Source organism: Prionailurus viverrinus, chromosome E2 (assembly GCF_022837055.1).
Source record: "Prionailurus viverrinus isolate Anna chromosome E2, UM_Priviv_1.0, whole genome shotgun sequence".
Classification (NCBI taxonomy): Eukaryota; Metazoa; Chordata; class Mammalia; order Carnivora; family Felidae; genus Prionailurus; species Prionailurus viverrinus.
The window spans coordinates 42786425-42811947 of NC_062575.1; the positions used below are offsets into that span (position 1 = coordinate 42786425).

Consider the following 25523-nt stretch of genomic DNA (forward strand, 5'->3'; position numbering starts at 1 on the left):
GTGAGGCTCCGCAGCGCGTCGGTCTGGGAGAGCGCCCGGATACGCCCCCGCCCCGCCCGCCTGCGCTGCGGCCCCTCCAGCCCCGCCCCAGGCCAGGCCGGGAGCCCTGGAGACCGGGCCCCGCCCGCCAACACCACGCCCCCAGCCCCGCCCCGGCTCAAGATTGGCCTGGGGAGCCGCGCCCCAGGCCCCCGAGGCTAGCCTCCGGGGCCCCGGGGCGCGTCGCTCGCTTTCTCCGAGCCTCTCGGTCCTAATCTGGGCTTCGCAGTTTGCTGTCTCAGCCCTGTGGCGCAGAGGCGGGCCGGGGGTCTCCGAGGCCGCAGCAAGGCCGGGGCTGGGGACCCGGCCCCTTTGCTGGAGCCCTGGGGGTAAACGCAGCGAGCGTGGGGGAAGTCGTGGCCCCTCCCCGAAGGAGCACGGGTGCCGCGGGACAGTGACCAAACCCGACGCCACGTAGAGGGCTCGGCGAGAGTCCTGGACCCTAAGCCGAGCGGTCGGGAACAGCTTCCGGCCCGGGGAGACCCGGGCCCGAGTCGGGGACCCTGAGAGAGAGCTGGCTGCGCCCCTGCGAGCCTTAGGTGGGTGACTCAGACCTGGTGGCGTGGCGGTCAACCTCATTATTCCCCCCACCCTCGCTGCAGAGACTAGGCGGATCCGCTGAGGGTCGCGGATGGTGCTGGGGGATCCCCAGAAAGAGGTTTGTGCCATAGAGGTGGATGTCCTTGAGCACCTCTACCAGTTAAAACCTCAGTTTTCTCAGCTGCAAAATGGGGCCACATCATGCTCTCTCAAGCTGCCAGAACTACGACGAAAATGCATGTTAAAGCCCTTAGCCGGGGTGTAGGGACGCGCCTAGCTTAGGAGCAAAAGGGGGGACCATTGGGACGGGGTTCACACCACCCTCTCACCACAAACCCCCTTTGACCAATAGACAGCGGGGGCGGATCCTGAGGCCCGAGCCGGAAGCCCCCCTCCCCCGGCCCGCGGGGCCACGCCCCTCCCGGCTGCTGTCCTGCAGTCCCTAACCCCCTCCCCCAACCGAGGGACAATTTTGCGCTGTTGCTGCTGCGTTTGGCTGTCGCCGTAAATGCCTCCGGTAGAACCGAACACCGTCTGCATTCAAAACAAGCTACACATTTCCTTCTTTTCAAAAAAAAGTGGGGGGTGGGGGGGCGGGCAAAATGTGTGCACATCAGGGGTTGTTCAAGAGTTTCAAAATAAATAGTGACAACAATGAAGGACTAACAACCAAGTAAATGTAAAAACAAAAAACAACCCCCCCAAAAGACCCACCAACAAAAAAAAACCAAAAAAAACTTCCTCATCAATGCTGCCTGCAGATTCTGAGACGAGGCACAAGAAAAAGCGTTTCCAGAGGATTGTTTTAATTCTAAGAAAGAACCCGAAGAGTCCTAACCAGCTCAGTGCTGGGACAGGTGTTTGGGAAAATCCGTGGGTGATGCAAAAACCTCCTGGCTCTCTTAAGGTCAGAAACGAGTTATGAAGCTAACATCATCATATGTCGGTCATCCTGCAATAAATCCATCGCCCTGGACACCTGCCACGCCCACTTTGGGAGTTGAAAACAGTCCCTCCTGTTTCAAGGATCCTAGGGTGGCAGGTTACTACTACCAGTAATGAAGTTACCAATAAGAGAACCTCTGCTCCAGCCAGAAAGTTTATAGATACTGTGTTTCATTCTCATGACCCTTCTGCAAATAAAGGGATTAAATAATCTCCATTTGCCCCAGGAGAAGACCAAGGTTCAGAGGAGTGAAGTGGGCAAGGGCACACCCCTGTTAGTAGCTGAGATCGGTTTTAGTTCAGGCCTATTGACTTCCGTCATTCCCTAACACCTTCAGATTTTTGTCATTTTCCACCACCTTGAAGCTCCAATTGACTTTACAATTTGTCGCATATATGGGTCACTTGCACTATTACTGACCTAATAGTCTTCCTTAAAATTCCTCACTTTGTTTAAACAAACTTTATTTTAAAAGAGAATTATGTCATAACCATACGTGGGAAACCAACAGTACCTCACCCTATGGAGAGATACAAATAAAAGCGAACACAGTGAAAACCATATCTGTTATTTAACATAGCCTGCCACCATTGCCTTCTTGAACTGCTTTTTTTTTTTTAAATTTATAATGTTTATTTACTTTTGAGAGAGAGAGACAGAGCATGCACAGGGCAGGGGCAGAGAGAGAAAGAGACAGAATCAGAACAGGCTCTGAGCTGTCGGCACAGGGGCTGACACGGAGCTTGAACCCGCCAACAGTGAGATCATGACCTGAGCTGAAGTCAGATGCTTAACCGACTTCTTCTTTCATTAAAAGAAGATGCTTAACCTACTGCTTCTTTCATTAAAAAGGGAGAACAAGGGGCACCTGGGTGGCTCAGTCGGTTAAGCATCCGACTTCAACTCAGGTCACGATCTCGCGGTCCGTGAGTTCGAGCCCCGCGTTGGGCTCTGGGCTGATGGCTCAGAGCCTGGAGCTTGCTTCCGATTCTGTGTCTCCCCCTCTCTCTGCCCCTCCCCCGTTCATGCTGTGTCTCTCTCTGTCTCAAAAATAAATAAACGTTAAAAAAAAATTAAAAAAAAAAAGGGAGAACAAGAGTAAGAAACATGTTAAAAACACACTAGCCCACCCTCAGGCTGTCTCCTGGGGATCCTCAGAGGAAAAGGAGCACTTTCCTGTGAGTCCCAGCAGACCACATGAGCCATCTGAATGTCACTGCTTGGGGCTGTGCACGACCAGACATCTCTAGCACTTTTGTGGCTTATTGCAGGAGGCCCACCAGCCTCATGCCATATCTTTGATCCCACTCTGATCAGGAAATGAGAACTGCTGTTGCTGACCCAGCAGGAGAGTAACATCTAACCTTCTATTTGTCAACCCTGCTGGTGGTGTGTGTCACAAGAACCACGGAGGAGCCCCTGTGCTCCTAACAAAAAAGCTGGGGTGGGAATTTCCCAGGTAGGCAAAAGATTAAAATCTGAACGCAAACAACCATTTTGTCAAGTCCTCGTCTTACCATCTGGCTGAGGCCAGTGGTTGACTGTCCAGGGACCCAGTTCCTCCAAGTAAAATGCAAATCCTACTTCCTAACACCTACCTGCTTGTTGACAAAAGGTGCATTGGCCTCTCTGACATGCATCTTCCCCAGGAGAATCCTGGGATATTTGCCCAATTAAAAGCAGAAAATACAAGGTCATCCTTAAATGATGAAAATTCATTGTAACTTATAGACCAGATTTTGCAATTTTTATTTAAAAAATCTTAGAGGTGCATCTGGGTGACTCAAGCCATTAAGCATCTGACTTCGGCTCAGGTCATGATCTCATGGTCTGTGGGTTCGAGCCCTACATTGGGCTCTCTGCTGTCAGCATGGAGCCCGGCTTGGATCCTCTGAACCTCCTCTCTCTGCCCCTCCTTTCCCCTCCCCCCGCTCACTCTCAAACATAAATAAACATTAAAAAAATACAAGTAAAGAAAAATTCTTAGAAGCCATACGGTGCCGTAGAGGTGCACCAACTATAAAGGCCACATCAGTCTTGGCAGGCTCTCCTATTGAGTCACCTCGGCCAGATCCTTTAACCCCTCATGACTTCAGTTTCCCCAGCTATAAATTAGGATCTTACACATAGCAGTTGTTTATTGCACACTCACTCTAGGCCAGGCACTGTGCAATGCACTCCATGTGCATGATCTCAGTTGGTCCTCCGACGACCCTATCAAGTGAATACTTTACCATTCCTGTTTTACAGAGGAAGAGACTGAGGTTCAGAGGTCCCCAGCCCGGCAAATTAGACTGTCTGGTGTTATATCACATGTATTGCTACACTATCCTGTTCCTGTGATTTAAAAGGAAAGATATTTTGGCATACTGAGAAGATGTGATTATAGATGAAAACAAAGAAGCAAATATTCATGATAACGGGGAGTGACCAGCATCTCATACAATGTGGGAGTATAGCTTTGGAAAACTGGCATTTTCTAAATATATCTATCTAAAGCAGATATAGGTCTAGCTTACGGTCCAGCAATTCCAACAGTAGGTAGATAACTCAAAGAAATGCATGCATATGTTGTGTTCACCATAAATCATGTACAGGAATGTTCACAGCTGCACTTTTCAAAATAGTCCTTAACTAGAAACTACCCACATGCCCATCAACAGTAGAATGAATAATTGTGGCATACTCACACAATGAAAAACTTTACACAATGAAAATGAACATAGTGCTATTACAAGCAACAAATACATTGTGAGCAACATATTTTGCCCCCCAAAATATCATTGAGCAAAAGAAGCCATAAAATACTGTAATTCCATTTTATGCAAAGTATAAAACAAAATCAGTCCATTCTGGGACTATTGCTTCTGGGATTCTGGAAAATTTCTATTTCTTGATCGGCTTATTGTTATGTGGATGTGTTTACTTTGTGAAAATAAATAGAACTGTGTGCTTACGATTTGTGCACTTTTCATATATATGTGATATTTCTTTTTTTTAAGTTTATTTATTTATTTCGAGAGAGAGAGAGAGAGGCAGAGAGAAAGTGAGCAGAGGAGGAGCAGAGACAGGGGGATACAGAATCCCAAGCAGGCTCCATGCTGTCAGTGCAGAGCCCAATGCTGGGCTTGAACTCACAAACCTCAAGATCATGACCTGAGCCGAAATCAAGAATCAGAGGCTTAACCAACTTAGCACCCCAATGTGATATTTCAAAAAGAAAACACAATGAGAGAAGATGAATGACATTGATTCCAAAGCACATAGAGCAGGTTTCTTTGTACATCATGAGAGACCATCCTACTGCCATGAGTGACCACCACGAGGAAGAAATTACTCCATACCCAGGTGATTCAGCTCATCTTCCTATCTGCAGTTTCCCGATAAGATGCTGAGATTTGTGCCCTTTTGCATGTCTAAGTAAGAAAGGAAGAGCCTGTGGTGATTAGGCTGCTACAGCTTACGTAAAACACATGCGGTCTCCAGGTTCCTGCTGCAAAGAATCAGGAGTATGAGGTTGTGAGTGACCAGGGTCACAGACGGAGTACCCAGTCATCCTGAAAATGCCCAGGAGACAGCTGAGAACCACTCTTTGGGGAAGCTGCAGGAAGTTTGAAGGGCCCTTGTTCCCCTGAACCTCAGTGATCAGGAATCAGAAAGTGGTTGTTACCAAATGCTAATGATTGTCAGGAATCCAATTAAGTACAACTCTCAATAATAAGTTTATTGGGCTTTCCTTGTCTTGTTGGAAATTATAAACGGTAAGAAAATAAGTTGGTAGTTTAGAAATAAAATCATGGACCTTCGTGATTTGTCTGGGTGTATGGATTAGCCCCCAATATTCTTTGCTGTCAATGCCTACATTTATATGCACAAGGACAGTTGATGGGCAAATGATGACCCTGGGGCCCTTCAGGGCTTCAAGATACAAAAAGATGCCTTTCCTTTAGTACATTAGTACATACTAATACATACAAAAACCTTTAAAATCAAAACCAAGCCACTGACATAAAAATGTTTTGAAAAAAAAAAAAAACCCAGGGATGCTGCTAAAAACAAAAATTCAAATGGCACAATATTGTTTACCTCTACCCTTTCTACCCTGATTTCCTTTGATCAGTGGCCACCATTGTTACTCGTTTCTTAGGGGAGTTTACTAGAAACATGTTATATGTGAATGTGTCCAGGCTGTGCATATAAGAGCCACAATAAATCCAGCTATTTATGTTTTCTTTTAATATTACTGGCAGCACTCTATGTGCTCTGTCTCACCCCCTGTTTTGCTCATTTAACAACATATGTTGGAGATCATTCCTCATCAACATTTTTTAATGCTTTATACTATTCCGTTATATAGATTGTTCCAGTCACCTATTGCTGCTAACAAACTACCACAAATATAATGCTTTAAAATAAGAACATTTTATTGCTATCTCTCATGGTTCCTGGAGGTGACTGACCTCAGCCAAGAGGTCTTGCTCTGGGTCTCACATGTAGCCGCTCAGATGGTTGCTGGAACTGGAGTCATTTTGGATCTTCCCCACTCAAATATCTGGCCACTGATGCTGATTGTTAACTGGGGCCAGGCGAGGTCATATATCTACAGAAAAGCCTCTCCCTGTGGTCTGGGCTTCCTCACAGCAGGGAGGTTGGATTTACGGGGTCAGTATCCCCGGAATCTGCAAGTTTTTTAAAGCTTGGGTGTGGGGAATGTAATATTATCACTTCGTAATCTTTCGGTCAAGCAGTCAGAGAGTCTAGATTCAAGGGGAGGGGGACATAGACTCTTATTGTCAATGGGAAGTGCCAAACAATTCTGTGGCTATTTTTAAAACTTGCTTAAAAAATCTTGTTTTTAAAGTCACGTACCATGATTTACTTAACAAGTTATTCATCCCTTTTATCCCCCCAAATGATTCATTCAGTGTTTACTATATGCCAAGTACTGTTGTAAGCTCTGAGGATACAGTAAAGAGAATAAGAAAATCTGGCTCAAATCTATGTCCTTGTGGAGCTTATAGTTTCAATGTGTAGAAAAACATAATAGATAAAATAAGCAAGCATATAAAATTATGTAATATGTTAAAGGTGATAATTATTGTGGAAAAATGTAAAGTAGGGTAAGGGGGGATAGAGAGTATAGCAAACTAGAACGTGTTTTTAAGCAGAGAAGGCTTCATGGAGAAAGTAACCTTTGAGCAGGTAACTGAAGAAGGCGAGGGAACGAGTCATGTGGTATCTGGGAGAAGGACATTCCAAGCCAAGGGAATAGTGAATGCAAGGCCTTGAGATCAGAGGATGCTTAGAATGCTTAAGCCACAGCCCTACTCCCAGAGATTCTGATTTGGAAGCCCTGGGGGATGGGTAAAGGGAATTTTTAGCAACATCCTAGTGATTCTGACTCATGCCAACTTCTGATCCTCATTTGGAAAACCTGGACTTCCAGATCTGGTTTTCATCTCAACCTCACCCCTTCCTAGCTGAGCTTCATCTTTTCCTTCCGCAAAAAAGGAGTTTGGGGGTGAGATAACAGCACCCCACTTGAGAGATGGCTGTTTCTTTAGATTCAGTGAGAATGTCCTGAGAGTCCCCACCCTACCTCACAGGAGCCTTTTGCTGGTCTGCTGGCTTTTTGTTTCCCCTTTCTCCTGTTCTTTCTCTTTTCAGTTTTCTTCCCCTTCCCTCCCCCCCCCCCCGCTTCCCTCCCCCTTTCCCTTCCTTTCCTTTCCCTTCTTTCCTCTCCTCTCCTCTCCCCTGCCCTCCTTTTTTTTCTTATTTCTCTTCTCTTCTTTCTTGTCCCGAGCTGCCTTAACCATGGACATCGGAGTTCCTGTGTCTGGGAATCCTTCCAGAGGTTTGGAAGGGGACTCCACCTATGCAAACCTAAGGGTGATATATACAAAACGCTTGTGAGTGTGTGTCGCTGGAAGTACAGGCACTTTCCCAACAGGTGGCGGGGTGGGGGTGGGAGTGAGGGTGGGAAGGGAGGGAGCTGAAAGGGAGAGGGGGACAGGGACCAACAGGTGGGGGTAGGCAGACGTCACGGAGCACCAGCCCCGCGGCGGGACAGATGGATGCCTCTCAGCTTCTCCCAGGCGCCTCCGCCTGACCCGCTAGTCGCGGAGCTAGGATGTCGTGGCTGCCAGAGCCTCCGAGGTAACTCCTACCGGGTCTGGCTCTCACTAGGCAGATTTGAGATCTCCCAAGCACAGACTAGTGGCGAGACGCTAGCCAGCCAACACCTTCGGGCACCTGCACTTGTAGCATCGCCTTAGTTCGCGGAGGAGAAAGGGCGGAAGCCTTTTGGCCCTCTGACGCTTCCGTAGCGAGGGGGCGGGGCCCGGAAGGGAGCAGGATGGCGGCGCTGGACAGTGACAGCGAAGAGGACTTGGTCAGCTATGGGACGGGCCTGGAGCCGCTGGAAGAAGGTGCGGGGCAAGATTGGTCGCCGGGGTCTGTGGCAAACAGGTCCAGGATCCGGGGCAAAAACGCCCAACCCCGTGCCGGTCCTCCTGTGGCCCCGGGGTTAAGGCTCGCTCGCTACTGGTGTCGGGAACAGCGGTGAAAGAAGCGTGCTCGGTGCTTTTGGAGTGCCCACGCTCTGGAGCGACGGATGAGAGACCCTGAGGGGTGGGAAACAAATGACGAAACAGGCTCGTTGGAGAACTGGGGGGTGGTGGTGGTGATGGTCAGGCAATCTCTTCCCTAGGAGAGGACGTTTGAGCTCAGACTTGAAACAGAGGGAGGAACCAACCATACGAAGATCTGGGTAGGAGAGCATTTCAGGCAGAGAGAACAGCAAGCTCAAAAGCTCTGAAGTCAGAGCCCGTTTGACAAATTGAGGGTCAGGCAGGACTGCTGTGGGTGGAGCCGACGACGGCAGCAATGGGAGACTGGCAGAAGAGGATGTCAGAGGGGGAGGCAGGGGCTGCATCTTACTTGGTATGTAAGGGTGTTTGGATTTTATACTGAGTGTAGGACAGTCATTGTGGGGTTTTACACAAGGGAGAGATGTATATTTTTAAGATTATTCTCTCGATTTTGAGAATAGACGGGTTGGCGGGGGTGGTGTGGCCAAGAGCGAAGGAGAAATATTAGCAAAAAGAGGTCTGGAGATGATGATGATGGCTTGCACTGGGGAGTGGTCCAAGCAGTGGTGGTGGTAAGAAATGGTCTGGGTAGAGGTACACTTTGGAAGCAGAGCAGACTGGACTTGCTGCTGAGATGTGGGGGTGAGGGCAAGATGAGGCAAGGTTCTTACCCCTGTTTCTGGTCTGATTCCTTAATGACTTGATTTGTTCAGCAATGTATTGAGTACCCAGGAAGGACTGATGGCAGTGCTAGCCCTGTGGGAAGGACAAAGGGAGTATGGGGAGCATGGTGGGTAGGAGTTGCTTGCAGACCTCCTGTTGGTGGGATCTTTTTTTTTTTTCTTAATATATGTATTTTTGAGAGAGTTCAAGCGGGGGAGGGGTAGAGAGAGGGGAGACGGGGGATCTGAAGCAGGCTCTGCACTGACAGGCTGACAGCAGCAAGCCCAATGTGGGGCTCAAACTCAGCAATCCGGAGATCATGACCTGAGCTACCCAGGTGCCCCTGTTGGTGGGATCTTATTTGCCACCCTGACCGCATCCTGCCAGGTTGGTTGTACTTCTGGGGCATTTCTACTGAAGACCCTTCCCTACCAGCAGTTATTTAAAAAAAATTTTTTTAACATTTATTTTTGAGAGACAGAGCGATGCAGAGTACAAGTGGGGGAGGGGCCAAAAGGGGTGGGGGGGACACAGAATCCAAAGCAGGCTCCAGGCTCTGAGCTGTCAGCACAGAGCCTGACACAGGGCTCGAACTCAAGGACCTCGAGATCATGACCTGAGGTGAAGTTGGACGCCCAACTGACTGAGCCACCCAGGCGCCCCTCCCTACCAGCAGTTCTAATCATCAGAAACTTTTGCCAGACACTGGCCCTACTTTTACCCTCTGCTTACAAAAGACAGAGGAACACTAGTCTCCTGAAAGCTTCTTATGTGCTTAAGACAGCCCTTGCATTTCCTCTAAGTCATCTCCATACTTTACTCAACATCCTCAGTTCTCTGATATGTTCAGTTTAAAGTCCCTGAAACCCCAATTTGTCAGAGCCTTTCTCGAAGTATGGGACCACAGTGTGGGTAGAACAGGGCTACCATTAGTGTGTCCTTCATTCTAGACTGTAGTTTTTTCATACAACCTAAGGTCACGGTAGCTTTATTGGCAGACGTATCACCCCATGATCTCAAAGAATTTGTTGACAGAGATCCTGTATTGGAGGAGTTCAGATCTAGTTGAGCACAAAAGTACAAGGTTTGCAAGTGCTAAATTATATGATATAGACAGGAAGCAACCTCCACAAGCTAGCAGGGAACCTGAGAGGGCCAGATGGGATTCCTTTTAAAACTGGTTCGGGTTAGCTATGCAGAAAGAGGACAGGGGTTCGACCTGCATGGGTGGAGGTTATTACAGCCATGTTGGGCAGCTGTTTAAGCATTTCTGTATTTCTCATCTCACACTTGTTTCCTTGTGAGTGACATATTGTAAGCATCAACTATTTGACCTACATTTTTCCAGTTCTTCCTCTTTGATGATGCACAGAATCTGAAATGAAGCCCAATGGCCTAACCATGCTTTTGAAATGAAAGGAAGGGACATTTGATTTGTAGATCTCCCCCCGCCCCCACCCGGGTCTAAAAGTCACTCTTTAACTTCTCACTATTTGAAGTTTTTGAAGATTGAGTCATTGTTTCCCAAGCACTTTGAAGTTTAAATGCACTCAGTACATTTTACAGTATAGCATACTAGACCAATAATCACTTTTACTTCCTGCTTTGAAGTTTTAGTGACAGGTTAGACAAACATTGGTAGAGGAAGGACTCCAGTACTTAATTAAAGTTGCTGGCCCTGATGGAAAAGTTTTCTGGTTAAGAGATAGTGGCCAAACTGTCACACACAGACCCACAGGCACATAGGCCCTCTGGCCTGGAAGGAAGGGGGCACCAGAACTTACTTACCCTCATTAGATACTTCTACTTGGTTCTGGATCATCTCTGGCTCATCCTGTACCCAGATTAAGTTTAGGGCGATTTTCCTCCTTGATGCTATGACTTTCCCACTTAAGACTCTCTGTGGCTCCCATCACCCATAGGGCATACCACAGACCCTGAAGCACTGAGTGCAAGGCCCTTTGCACTATCTGCCCTTCTAGTTCCATCTTCTGCCCCTTCCCTTACCTCTAGTCAGTCTAGACTACTTTTTCAGACTTACGATTTATTGATTGAGGCAATGCCTCTGTTGGGAATTATGTCTCTATCAGCAGCTATCAGATTGTGCTCATGCTGAGGGTGACTGTGATGTTGTGGTCCTTGTACATTGTCAGAAGAGTTCTTATATATTCAGCTCTCCTCTGCGTGGCTCTGAGTGCCCTGGAAGCAGGGACAGAGTTGTGTCTAGTTTTCCACACCCAGGGTCTAGTACGGGGTTGCTTCCATGGTGAGGGATAGTATGGCTGGTATCCCTGGCTTGGAGGCAGAGTTGAAATCTGATTTCAGCTTTGTGTTTATGAGCCGTGGACTTAGGGTTGTTACTTAATCAGAGCATGCTTATCAGTTATGAAGAATGAGATAATATGTGTGAAAAGAAGGGCTGCGTTGTTATTAGTAGCACTAATTACAAGAGGGCCTGGCCACAACGCCACCTCCTCCCCGGAGTTTTCTCCTGATGTGATTAGAGGTGGCGCCTCCCCCTCAGGAGCCCTGTGGGACCCAGCTGGCCATGCTGGTCGGCCCTCATTATCTGCCGCCACAGGTTCCACTTAGCTGTCTGCTGATCTTATCTCCCCTTCCAGATTAAGAGCACCTTGGGAACAGAGCAAGAATGGCACCTCGCATTGGCAGGGTGTGCCCTCTCTCACCTTAACCCAGTAGTTCTCGATCGGGGATGATGTTGCCCCTCAGCGGATGTTGGCCGTGCTGGGTGGGAGAGCAATGCTTACTGGCATCTGCTGGATGCTGCTAAATCCTACAGTGCACAGGACCGTCCCACGGCACAGATCTATCCTGTACAAACTGCCAATAGTGCCGAAGTTGAGAAACCCCACCTTAGCCAAGAATCGCGCCAGGTGCACATGTAGTAGTGGATTGTGTGTGATGCATTTCCAAACACTGGAAATCTTGGATCATGGGACCCGAGTTGTAATTCAGTTCCTTAGAGTGAAATGAAATTGTAGCTAATATTAACTAACCAAGCTTCGCTTGACCAAACACTGTGCTCACCTCTCTGCCTGTGGTGAGTCATCCTCAGCACCAGCCTACCAGATAGGTTCTGTTTATTGCCCTACCTTTACCGTGGTGGAGGCTGAGGTGTGGAGAGATCAAGTAACTTGCCCAAGTTCACAAAGTAGCAAGGGTAGGGGGATTTGAACCTGGATGTCTTGATCTTCCAAACCTCAACTCTTGACTGCCCTGCCATGGGTTATACTCCAGAAATGATGTAAAGGCGTCACAAGCTACTAGTAAGAATGTAGGACTATGAGGCTAGAAGTTCCTCTGCTTTTTGTTCAACCTTCCAGAAGTAGTCACTGGCTTAATTATTGAAATAACAGGGACACATGGGCTTATCTACTGTACATAATAATAATAATAATAATAATAATAACAATGGCAGCCAGTATTTTAAGTGCTTACTGTGTACCTCTCTTCTTGCTAAGCACTTTATAGGCATTATCTTATTCACTTTGCATAACAACTCTATGAAATAGATATTACTATTCGTGTCACCGCCATTTTATGGATGAGGAAATCAAGGCATAGAGAAGTCAAGATGACTGAGGTCCTGGTCCTGGTAAAGATGGGGTGAAAGCGTTGTGACCCTCAACTCTGTGCCTTTAACTACCATATAACTTGCTTTCTGTGTTGAATGTTTGAAAGTAACTGGATGGTTAGTTTTTATTTTAAATAGATTCAGAATTCTGAATCACAGTGGATAAAATTAACCAGTAATTTGTGACACAGTACCTGAAAGTGTAAACCTAAGGACTTTTTAGACTTTATTAAGCTCCTTTCCACTATGTGATGTAGCAAGCCAGCCCTTTTCAGCAGAGCAGGAAAATGATTTGAAAGAACAATAACTATGGAATCAGGAGATTGCCAGAAATAAGGACACATTTAGGATTTGGGGAGAATGGGCAACACCAAAGGACAAACTCTGGGCTTGGGATGCTGTGAAGTTCTAGAAGAGATACAGAAGTGTTCCTTGTGTCGCGAACCTTCTCATGCCCTGTGCCAGCTCCGTGACCTGCCTCTGGCATTGCCAGTAGAATTTATCTCCAACTATTGGAACCGCCCCCGCCCCATGTAATTCAGTTTATGTGATGGACTTTAGTGGGAATCAGGCCATTGGTGCCAAAACGTGTGTCTAACAGAAATAAGAAATATCTATAATTGCCTTAGAACTATAAAGAAGCTTGATACAGTGTATTACTTTACAAACTATATAAGCTAGTAAAGCCTAGGAATAAAAAAAAAAAAACTTAATTAAACTTGTTACACTTGAAATTACAAGAAGTAAACAATTCAGCATGTTTAAGAAATGACACTTGCCCTAAATATTTTTCTAATCCGCCACCCGCTTCTCTCTCATCAAAATACTTTTTTCAGGTGAAAGACCAAAAAAACCAATTCCTCTTCAGGATCAGACTGTCAGAGACGAAAAAGGAAGGTATAAACGGTTTCATGGGGCCTTTAGCGGAGGTTTCTCTGCTGGGTACTTCAACACTGTTGGCTCGAAAGAAGGTATGATTTTCCTACGTGTAGCTATCATATCATATCATATCATATCATATCATATCACTGAACTATCATAAGATTCTTCTCCTCTTCCACCTCTCCCTTTTGAAAAAAATTTCTTTAAACACTTTAATACACACACTGTAGCCTTTTGTGTTCTTTCAAGATTTGGCATGTTTTCAGAGTCCGCTGGTATGTTGTTCATTGGTTACAAGCTGAGAGTGAAAGTTTTCTTTCACTTAAAAAAAAAAAAAAAAAAGATATATTCTCACCAGATGGTTAAGTGACGATAATGACTTCCGTTTTATACCATCGCATCTTGCCACACACAAAATGCTGTCATACACATTCCCTCAGGTAACCATTGTCTCCCGCGTCTCAGTGACTGAGGAAGGCAGGTGTCATAGTTGCTTTGTAGGTGAGGCCACTGAGGGTCAGAGCCGCTCTCTCCTGGCACTGGGAACCACAGCATGCTTGGCAGTCTATACTCTCAACCTGAAGAAAAATCAGTTAAAAATTTCATGTTATGCAATATAATGGATTCTGCATTGTTTAAAGTCATGCATGTTTTTTAAATGTTTTCACACAGAAACTGGAATGACTTTTATGTGCCAGATAGGAAGGGAAGAAGAACTGAGTAACTCATGTAGCAATTGTTGAGAACAAAATGGGACACGTTTCTATATATACACAATAACTTGTATGGAACAATAGTAAAATAAAGATGAGAAAAGCCATGTAAGAAAAATAGTTGGGGTAGGTCAATAAGATGGTTTAAAGTTCAATATCCAGAATGTGTAAAGAGCAGTTCCGTGAGCAAATGACCAAAGTATGTGAACAGTTTACTCCAGAGGAGATAGAAACGCTGTATTTAATATTCAGCCTTGTTACTAAGAAAGGCAAAGTAAGGTAACCAAGGCACTATGAAATTAGCACACTTTATGAAAATGTTAAAAGTGGCAGTAGGGTTGGTGAAGAAAGAAGTACACTAATACGTTGCTGATTGTTGCGATTATAGCTGTGCCGTGTACTGTAATAAGACCAGCTCAAACGATCGTCAGGAAGGCTGTGATACGTTCATACCCTGGAGTATCTCTTTACCATTAGAAGGACTATACAGAAGTCGGGCAAAGACTATAGAAATCCAAAGTGGAGGAAGGCAGTGGCCTAGGAGAGCTGATCCTCACTCCCGGATAGCTGGGGGTATCTCCCAGGCCTGCCCAGAAACCTGCTCCACCCACTGACCAAGAGTAGATGTGCCCCATACTCCTTAGGTCCACAGGACTCTTGTAGGAAATCAGAAAGGAGGTGTGTCCCTCTCAGAGAAAACTACAAAAGTGTATCGCAGAGGGTTACAGATACGTTTGACCTCCAGGCCATTCTCACCGTATAGGCATGGTACATGCTTGGTGACTATGGACAGGGAACCGGCGTGGTAGTTATAGGACCCAGGGGTTTGATGGAATTGGGGGTGGTATGGGCATTACCTGTCCTTAGACTGGCCAGGTTGAGTCCTTGGGCCAGGGCACCCTGAATTTGCCTGCGCTGCTTCTGTGACTCGGTGCCAGCCACCCTTTCACAGCTGACTCATGCCCCTTGATGTTATGTCTTCATATGTTAACAAGTTCGTGTCTATTGCTGTCCTCTTGGTCTCAGAGTGGTCCTGCCTTTTAAGGTGACCTTGCATCTTTTGGTTCACATCTACTTGGAAAAAGAATGTCACTTTCTTCTCTCTCTCTCTTTTTTATTTGAAAAAAATTTTTTTTAATGTTTATTTATTTTTGAGAGGGAGAGAGGGAGACAGAGAGTGAGCGGGGGAGGAGCAGAGAGAGAGAGGGAGACACAGAATCGGAAGCGAGCTCCAGGCTCTGAGCTGTCAGCACAGAGCCCGATGCAGGGCTCGAACCACGAACCGTGAGAACATGACTGGAGCTGAAGTCGGATGCCTAACCGACTGAGCCACCCAGGCGCCCCTCTCTCTCTTTTTTTTTTTTAGAGAGAGAATGAGGGAGTGGGGGAGGGGCAGAGAGAGAGGGAGAGAGAATCTTAAGCAGGCTGCATGCCCAACGCAGAGCCCAACTCTGGGCTTGATTTCACAATCGTGAGATCATAATTTGAGCTGAAATCAAGAGTCAGATGCTTAGCCAACTGAGCCACCTACACACCCCATCTCCACTTTTACTGTATAATTTGATTTCTCTTGGTCCTAGATTCTTAGGAGGAAACCTATCCACTGAGTTCTGCCAAGAGATGTGAGCATTAATAAAGTTATGTTATATAATTATTTCTACATGAGCAGTGAGATAGGAAGTAGCTAAGGGTTTGTAGGTACTAGGGTTTTCAAGTACATAATTGCATTATTTAATTATTTAGTAATAAACCAACATACCATCTATTATCATAATATTCTAAACGCTTTTCTTTCAAGGATGGACACCCTCTTCCTTCGTGTCTTCACGACAGAACAGAGCAGACAAATCTGTTCTTGGTCCCGAAGACTTCATGGATGAAGAGGTGGGTGTGCAGAACCGGAATTGCCTGTTAGCCAGTGGGATGCGTGCAGCGCCTTAGTCTCCCCAGAGGCTTCTTTGTTTGCGAGGCATTATCTTTTAGGAGTTTGGACTAGAGTGCTCTGTACCTAAATGCATTCTTGTTCACTGGAGTAGCATCTTATGCTGGGGCCAGTTTCTAAAGTTAAGGGTGGAGAGGAAAGTCGTTCATAGGCAAATTTCCTTGAAGAAGCCCCAGTTGCTCCAAAAGTGCAGTATCCACGGAGCTGAGTCCACAGCCTCCGACAGTAACTTTGTGCACACTACCGTTTAAGGAACGGTGAGCGACTAGACCAGTTAGGAGTCAAAGGGAGCCCTGTGCAGGCACCTGGGTACCCCATTAACACAACGATGACTGTGCACTTCTTAGGGGTAAATGGGAGCTTGGGGGGGGGGTGTGCTCCATATTTTTTTAAAAAAATGTTTATTTATTTATTTTGAGAGAGAGATACAGCATGAGCAAGGGAGGGACAGAGAGAGGGGGAGGCAGAGAATCCCAAACAGGCTCTGCATTGCCAGCGCAGAACCTGATGTGGGGCTCGAACTCCCCGGCCGCGAGATCATGACCTGAGCCAACAGCAAGAGTCGGAAGCTTAACCAACTGAGTCACCCAGGAACCCCATGCTCCATTTTGCTTTAAAATTAAACCTCTGTTTCCTTAAAACCTAGTCATGGATTCATTTGTGATAAAGAAGAAATAGAACACTATATTAACATCCTTTAGGTTGCAGGTAAGAGGCAAGGGGAGGTCCCCTTCCTATTTGACTAGCATAATCTATATGGAAACATGACTCATGGAACAAGAAGCCTAGATGTCAGCGAGGCCCCACGTCCTCTCTTCTCAGCCATCTTCTGCATGTCAGCTTGTCCTTACATCAACTCTCCTTGTGGTCCCAAGGTGGCTACAGTAGCTCCAGATGGCACATCCAGGATCACATCACCTAGTGGAAGGAGGGCTTTTCTTTGGTATCTTTTCTTGAGAGCAAGGAAACCATTCCCATAAGTCCTACCGGGGATTTTACCTCACATCTGCTGGGGCAGATTGTTTTACGTGCTCCTTTTTAAAGCCATCCTTGGCAGTGGAAGTGGGATCAAAGGACTGGCTTAGATAAGATACGAACCCCTATTGCCTAACTCTCCCCGGGCCCCAGCATACACACCAGGACACCACTGCGGGAGTACATGGTGGCACCGAGGGGGGCGGGTGTCTGCACAGCTTCAGGGCTCTGTGAGGAAAGAGGGAGGGCATAGGCTATCGGAAAGGCAGCCAACAGGAAATGCAGAAACACTTAAGGTAGCACATACATGCTCAGGAATGCTTGCTGACTGTGACTCTGAGATTTGCCCCCTGCACTCTGACCTTTGAAATATTGTCTGAGGCAACAGTTACTTTCTGTAGAAGTAATTATTGGATTTTAATTACTTCTTATCTTCCTAGCTTGGCTGTGCCTCTTGTGGCCTCACTGAGTGGCCGTCATCATGCCCTGTCTTCGGCTACCGGCCTTAGCTTTTGTGAGGATCCTAAAGGCAGATATAAAGTCAGCTGCTCCACACACACATGCAAACACACACACGCACACACATAAGTCAGCTGCTCCACTGATGCCTAATTTGGTTGTGTAGTTTTTTTGTTTGTTTTTTAAAGTTTTTACGTATTCATTTATTTAAGTAATCTCTGTACCCAACACGGGGCTCAAACTCACAACCCCGAGATCAGGGTTGCGTGCTTTTCTGACTGAGCAAGGCAGGCATCCCATCAGTTGTGTGGTTTTAACTTTTTTTTTTTTTTTTTAAGAAATAAAGCTACGTGATGTATTACGGTTAATCACTTACCAAATAATGTAAGTAATTCTGTTTGAATTTTCTTTTAAAGGATCTTAGTGAATTTGGGATAGCACCTAAAGCGATTGTCACCACGGATGATTTTGTTTCCAAAACCAAAGATAGAATACGAGAAAAGGCCAGGCAGTTAGCAGCTGCTACTGCCCCCATTCCTGGAGCTACTCTGCTTGATGACCTCATAACACCAGCAAAGTGAGAAGAATTTTGTTCTAACCTTTGTGATCTTGGCATCTGCTTTGCATATACATAATGATCTTAATTACAGATAGTTTGGTTGCAAGTAGGAGAAGCCTAGCTTGAGTGCAAAAGGGGGTTTTGCCAAAAGGATCTTGCGCTTTTATTGCATGGCGTATTCTAGAGCTCCAGTGACCAGCTCTGCTGCTGGGGCTGGTGGAGGCTGGTGAGCTGTTAGGAACTCGGGTGCCTTCCCTCCCACCCTCCCTCAGAAGCCTCAAGGGCTCTCTCCGGTCTGCCTCATTCTTCCCTCTCTTTCTGCATATCTCCTTGTTCTGTTCCTGGGTGTGTGGCCTGATGTGGCAGCCTCAGACTCATGGTTTCTTAGGCCCCAGGCTTGACAAGGACCATTTAGAGCCCCCAGGTGTCCTTTCCAAAGGCCCAGCGGAGAGGACATGGATGGACTTCCCCAGGTTTGGTGTGCACCCACGTCCAGTGAGCTGTGGCCAGAACGGCAGATCCATGTGGTTCTGATGTGCATGGGGGTGGGCTGTGTTTCAGGGCTCAGGCACAAGTGTGTGAGCTGGACAGGGACTCAAAGACTGCTGATTTCTTACTATCCTCCAGTATTATAAAAGGAAGTTCACGTTCAATGCCTTGATATCCTAGATTATCTATTGGTTTTGAATTGCTAAGAAAAATGGGCTGGAAGGAAGGACAAGGAATTGGCCCTCGAGTAAAGAGAAGACCTCGCCGACAAAAACCTGGTATGTATATTGATTGTCATCAATTCTGTAGCACACTTTTTTTTTTTTTTTTTTTTAATTTTTTTTTTTTTTCAACGTTTATTTATTTTTGGGACAGAGAGAGACAGAGCATGAACGGGGGAGGGGCAGAGAGAGAGGGAGACACAGAATCGGAAACAGGCTCCAGGCTCTGAGCCATCAGCCCAGAGCCCGACGCGGGGCTCGAACTCACGGACCGCGAGATCGTGACCTGGCTGAAGTCGGACACTTAACCGACTGCGCCACCCAGGCGCCCCTGTAGCACACTTTTTAATGGCTACACGTTTCGGGAAATGAAGCTGCTGGGCAAAGTAATATGCAGATACAGTTGACTCTTGAACAATGCTAACCCTGCATGCAGTTGAAAATCCATGTATAACATTTACTTGTTTATTTTCAAGTACAAATTATATATATATATATATATATATATATATATATATACTTATATAACATACAGTGATGTATTTCCACATGTTACTATTGACTTCCTAAAAACTTACCTGCTTAATAGCCTACTGTTGACCAAGAGCCTCACTGATAACATAAACAGTCAATTAACACATATTTTATATGTTATAGGTATTAAATACTGTATTCTTACAATAAAGTAAGCTAGAGAAGAGAAATTATTATTGAGGAAATCCTAAGGTAAATATATTCACACTAGCTCTACTATAAAAAGTCTGTGTGTAAATGGACCTTTGCAGTTCAAACCTGTGCTGTTTAAGAGTCAACTGTATTTTTTTTTTAATTTGAGTACAGTTGACACACAATGTTACATTAGTTTCAGGTGAGCAGCGCAGTGATTGGACAAGTCCATAGGTTCTGCTGTGCTCACCACAAGAGTAGTGGCCATCTGTCACCATACAGCGCTGTTACAGTACCATTGACTGTATTCCTTGTGCTGTGGCTTTTATCCCTGTGACTTATGCATTCCAGAACTGGAAGCCTATATCGCCCACTTCCCTTCACGCATTTTACCCATCTCTAAGTCCCCTTCCATCTGGCAGCCATCAGTTTGTTCTCTGCATTTATAGGTCTGATTCTGCTATTTGTTTATTCATTTATTTTTTTTTTCTAGATTCCACATATGAGTGAAATTTGTCTTTCTCAGCCAATACTTAGCACAACATCCTCTAGGTTCATCCATGTCACAAATGACATGATCCCATCCTTCTTATGGCTGTGTAATATTCCATGGGATATTTAACTATACCCCATCTTTCTTATCCACTCGTCTATTGATGGATGCTGAGGTTGCTTCTATATCTCGGCTATTGTAAATAATGCTGTAATAAAATAGGGGTGTGTGTATCTTTTCAAATTAGTGTTTTTGTTTTTTCCTTTGGATAAATACCGACTAGTAGAATTTTTAGATCATATGGTATTTTTATTTTTAAATTTTTTTAAGTTCATTTATTTTGAGAGAGAGAGAAAGCGCTGGTGAAGGAGGGGCAGAGAGAGAGAGAGGGGAGAGCGAGGATCCCAAGCAGGCTCCGCATCGCCAGCACGGAGTCCAATGCGGGGCTTGAATTCACGAATTGGGAGATCATGACCTGAGCGGAGGTTGGACGTTTAACCGACTGAGCCATTCAGGCACCCCTATTTTTAATTTTTTGAGAAACCTCTGTATTGTTTTCCACAGTGGCTCTACCAATTTCCATTCCCAAAAGGTCACCTGTATTTTAAGGCTTTTTGTGTGTCATGCGTAATAGCATGGTACTAGAATTGTACTAGTTTATATTTCTGCTAGCACCATGTGAAACTGTTTCCTACTCTTACCAAAACTGTGTCACAGTTTAATAGGATTCTTTTCTATTTATGTCTTACCCTTGGTCTCCCCAGCCAGAGTACGAACTCTTGGAGGCAGTAATAATTTCCTTTGGGTTCTCTGTGGCCCTGGGACAGTAGTGGTTAGTCGCTGAGCACATTATTGACAGAGTGTGGGTGGGGCAGAGGCTGGTGGAAAACAATTCCTGAGTGATCAGTCTCTGACCCTAAAGCCGTAGTACCTTTCATAAGTGCTGTCATGGACTTCTAAAGAATGTCAGCAAGTTAGATTTCCATATTTTTAGCTGCTCATGTCTAATGTATTTGACATCTCTTTTATAGATCCTGGAGTAAAAATCTATGGCTGTGCGTTACCCCCTGGAGGCTCTGAAGGATCCGAGGTACTATATGCAAAGGCTGACCTTGAATTTGGTATAGTGACACCTGTTAGTTTATGAACGTGCAATTTTAGGGTCAGAAGAATTTTAGAAATCAGTCAGATCCCATTACGGTGAAATACCCCTACCCTGAAACTGTCTTCATGTCAGAGAATGTATTCAGCAACATGCCCTCACCATACATGTCCAAGGTCTGTTCAGATTCTTGAGTATCAGGGACTCAATTTAGCAATTTGTAATAGTGGAAATGAAAGTTTGGTCATTGTTCTGTTTGGAAGTAGTCATTTGAAAATAGTATTTTATAGGCTTCCTTTGCACCAGTCAGTGACTCACCTCCATTCTCCTTTTTCCTCGTGGTTAAATAGGATGAAGATGATGACTATGTGCCTGAAAATGTGACCTTTGCACCCAAAGACATCACACCTGTGGATTTCACACCTAAAGATAATGTGCATGGACTGGCTTACAAGGGCCTGGATCCCCACCAAGCATTGTTTGGAACTGCGGGAGAACATTTTAATCTTTTCAGTGGGGGACCTGAGGGAGCCAGCAATCTCCTTGGAGAGATTGGGGTGAATAAAGGAAGAAAATTGGGAATTTCAGGCCAGGTAAAAGTTTCTGTTTCATGAACATGGAACCACTGACAAATGAGAACGCTTTCCATATTATGATATATCTATAGCAGTCATTATTCATTGACTATGCGAAGACTTTGAGGTGGTTATGTTTTCCTTACAGCCTTTTCTGAACACGCTTCAAGCACACCTTCCTGATTTTAATAGGTACTGCTGAGATCCTGTGACCTAATGTTCTTTAAAAAAACATTTTTTTATGTTTATTTATTTTTGAGAGAGAGAGAGAGAGAGAGAGAGAGAGGGCGTGAGAGAGAGAGAGCGTGAGCAGGGGAGGGGCAGAGAGAGACACACACACAGAATCTGAAGCAGGCTCCAGGCTCTGAGCTGTCAGCACAGAGCCCAATGCTGGGCTCGATCCCACAAACCCCGAGATCATGACCTGAGCTGAAATTACGAGTCTGACGCTCAACCAATAGCCACCCAGGCATCCCTCCAAATTTTTTTCAAACAAAAAGTAATCCTTGTTGGAGGCCATGTCCACAAAGGTTAGAGGTTCTTACAATAGCTATTTCAATAGTGGTGCCTTGAGATCCTGGTCACCAGCAATGGCCCCAGGCCACAATGACCGGAAGATGAATATTCTGCCTTTCTGCTTTTGGAGGCCCTGTTCTCCTCCCGCGCTGATGCTGGGTGTGTTCTCCACGCCTTCCTTCGCTAGGCCCCAGACCTGTAGCTGCTGCTAGGCCTGGAGGACAGTCCCAGCACTGGAGGACGGCATTCACTTCCGGTCACTGTTTCCAAGAGGACTAGAGTGTATGTGTTAATCTGGTCTCCTGCTTCCCCTCTCTTTTGGTGATCTTGCAATGCTAATGTGGTCTGTTCAACCACATCCTTAAAGTAGCTTTATTCTTCAGTGGAGACATGCTCTAAAACCTGTCATTGCTGTTTGAAACCTTGTTTTTGAAGGCTTTTGGTGTTGGTGCCCTGGAAGAGGAAGATGATGACATCTATGCCACAGAAACTTTATCCAAATATGACACCATTTTGAAGGATGAGGAGCCTGGAGATGGACTCTACGGCTGGACAGCACCCAGGCAGTATAAAAGTCAGAAAGGTAATTCCATAGACCCTCAACCAATGGTAGGACCAAATGTCAGGGTATCAGGAAGAAGGGATTGCAGAATTGATAACTGCAGTGTCAGCCTCGGTGGAGTTGGGGGGTGGTGGTCAGAGATGGAGGGTGAGAAACAAAGTGGAGAGAAGAGAGGCCCCGTGTGGGGGGTAAGACAGAAGGTAGACCGGGCCGGAGCCAAAGCCAGCTGTCAAGACAAGGCCAAGGTGGGGAGGAGGAAGAGGTCTGGAATCAGGGAAGGAGCGAGTATGTGGAGAGGTGCTCGTGCTGCAGGTCAGAGATGGCACTGGGTCAGAGGGAAGCCCAAGAAACTGGGCAACTGGCCAACATAGGCCCAGCAGGTCAGAAGGCCAGGTGCGGGAACTTTGGTGTGGGACCTTCAGCAAGAGGGAGCTTGGTACTGGCACCCAGCCAGTCTCCTCACTTGAGTCCCTAGTTCCTGGGGGGCTCTTGTTGGGCTAGGAGATGGACATGTCTTAACACAACTTAAATTTCAAGTCAGGGTCTGTAGTGACTCAGATCCTGTGGTTCTTTTTTGTCTTATTTTTTGAGAGAGAGAGGGTACAAGTGAGTGAGGCACAGAGAGAGAGAAAGAGAGACAGAGAGAGAAAAGTGGGGCTCACCCAGGGCTCATGTTTTACCTGAAGTGGGGCTTGAGCTCACCTGACGTGGGGCTCGAACTCATGAACTGTGAGATCTGTGAGATCATGACCTGAGCTGAAGTCAGATGCTTAACCACTGAGCCACCCAGGCGCCTTTAGATCCTGTGGTTCTAAGTAATACTTCAGCTTTTTTTGTAGGGAGGAGACAGTTTGGAGCAGATGTTAGTAGCATGTGATTTGGAGTCATCTGACTGGATTTGGATCACAGCTGTCTACTGCCCAGCAGTGGGACATGGGGCAAGACTAGTAACCTCTCTGGGCATCATTTGTAAAGTGAGGATCAGATCCGCCCTGAGGGTCATTGTGAGGATTAAGTGGCATAACTCGGTGTTTGGCATGGTACCTGCCCAAAGACTGAATAAATAGTACCTACTCTTCTCTGGTTATAATAATAAGCACCTAAATGAAGTAAGGAGGTGATTGCTGAGATAAAACAGTCTACAGAGACATTTTTAGATGAAATTTGATCTAATTCCTGTACAACACAGCTGAAAAATACATGTTGAAATCTAAATAATCCGAGTATAACTTCCCTAAAGGATGCCTATTTTGCATTTCTGGAAGGAAAAAAAGCAGGCGCAAACCAGTTTTTAGAGGTGGTTAGCTTAACGACTGTGAACACAAATTCTGAGACAGGCTGCCTGGATTCCAGCCCTGGCTCTCCCCACTTAGTAGCTGTGGCCTCGGGAATCCTTGCCTGGACAGTGGGCATGACTGTGACATACCCAAGGAGATTTTAACGTACGTGAAGGGCTGGAGACCTGCCTGGCACACAGTATGCACTCTAAGTGTCAGTGGCCTCTGTCATTATCGCCAAAAAAAGAATCTAGGGTTTTACACAAATTCTGGAAGAGGGTGTGCCCAAATGTTCGTTGATGTCACTTCTTCCTTTTGGTTACCTAGGTTTTCAGAATCTTCTACTAAGATTATGTATTATTTTTATAACTTAAAAAGATGTATGTTAATGTGTTATAATATATTAATATTACAGACTACATTAACATGTTAATTATTGATTATATTGATTATGGCAATATATTGACACAATACTATATGACTAACATTATCAATATATTAATTATATAATGATTGCTAATTTATAATACATATTTAGATCTGTCTCCTGGGTCAGATCTTTGGCTTTTCCTTTATACAACACCTTTGTGCTAATTGAATCCTACCCTTCTCCACATCAAGCCTGAGCTGCTGACTTTCCCTGATCCCCCCAGACTCCCCTTATCCCCTCTCTGCTGTGGCCTCCTCATCTCTCCCACCCCTAGACACAACTTTCTATACTTTTGATCTTAAGGTTTTTCACTGAGTGAATCTAAACTTAGCCAGTCTTCATGGTTGATTTTTTAATTATTCTTATTTGTTTCCATGATCCACATAGCTATAATAAATATTCTATGGCTCTGTCTTGATGCACATTTGCGTTTTATTTCTTCAGAATAAATTCACAGAAGTAAAAGTGCTGGGCTTTAAATGAATACAAAATGCCAAGAGTGTGAAAGATGTTTTTTGTTTATTTTAATTTAATTTTAATTCCAGTGTAGTTAACAGTGTAATATTAGTCTCAGGTGTACAATACAGTGACTCAACACTTCCATTCATCACCCAGTGCTCATCATGACAGGTGCACTCCTTAATCCTCATCACCTATTTCACCCGTCCCTCACCCACCTCCCCTCCGGTAACAATCAGTTTCTTCTCTGTAATTAAGAATCTGTTTCTTTATTTGTCTCTTTCTCTCTCTCTCTCTCTCTCTTTCTCTCTCTCTCTCTTTTTCTCCTTTGCTCATTTGTTTTGTTTCTTAAATTCCACATATGAGTGAAATCCTGGTATTTGTCTTTCTCTGACATATTTCACTTAGCGTAATACTCACTAGCTCCATCTGTGTTGTTGCAAATGGCAAGATTTCATTCTTTTTTATGGTTGAGTAATATTCCCTTGTATGTATGTAGCACATCTTCTTTATCCACTCATCTACCTGTGGACACTTGGGCTGCTTCCGTAATTTGGCTATTGTGAATAATGCCGCTATAAACATAGGGATGCCAAGAGTGTCAAAGTTAATCTCAAATTATCCCATAGAATTTTAGGAACTTCAGAAGCTGGTACAAAAGTTCAACATGAGTTGAAGTGCAAGGAATGATTTTGGTGGGGAGGATAGTTATAGGGCTGTGCTGCATTGTAAGTGGCTGAAGACTTAGGTCCCACCTGCCCCAGGGCGGCTATGTCTACTTCAGGACCACACAGCCCCTGTGTAAGTGCTCATGGTGGTCATGCACAAGG

The 25523-nt window shown here is 45.5% G+C and overlaps 1 protein-coding gene across 4 annotated transcripts in view; it reads left to right on the top strand.

Annotated features, from left to right (window-relative positions):
• Positions 1–7854: 7854 nt before the first annotated feature.
• Positions 7855–25523, top strand: part of GPATCH1 (G-patch domain containing 1) — a 39379-nt gene continuing 21710 nt past the window's right edge. For 2 of the 4 annotated variants that reach the window (XM_047834999.1, XM_047835000.1), the window contains exons 1-8: positions 7855–7953; positions 13210–13344; positions 15767–15852; positions 17761–17921; positions 18573–18670; positions 20804–20862; positions 21225–21467; positions 22401–22548. In XM_047834999.1, the coding sequence (XP_047690955.1) occupies positions 7881–7953; positions 13210–13344; positions 15767–15852; positions 17761–17921; positions 18573–18670; positions 20804–20862; positions 21225–21467; positions 22401–22548 (1003 nt within the window). In that variant the 5' untranslated portion in view covers positions 7855–7880. Of the gene's footprint in view, positions 7954–13209; positions 13345–15766; positions 15853–17760; positions 18377–18572; positions 18671–20803; positions 20863–21224; positions 21468–22400; positions 22549–25523 lie in introns of those variants that run through there. The other 2 variants (XM_047835003.1, XM_047835001.1) reach the window with 2 other exon arrangements.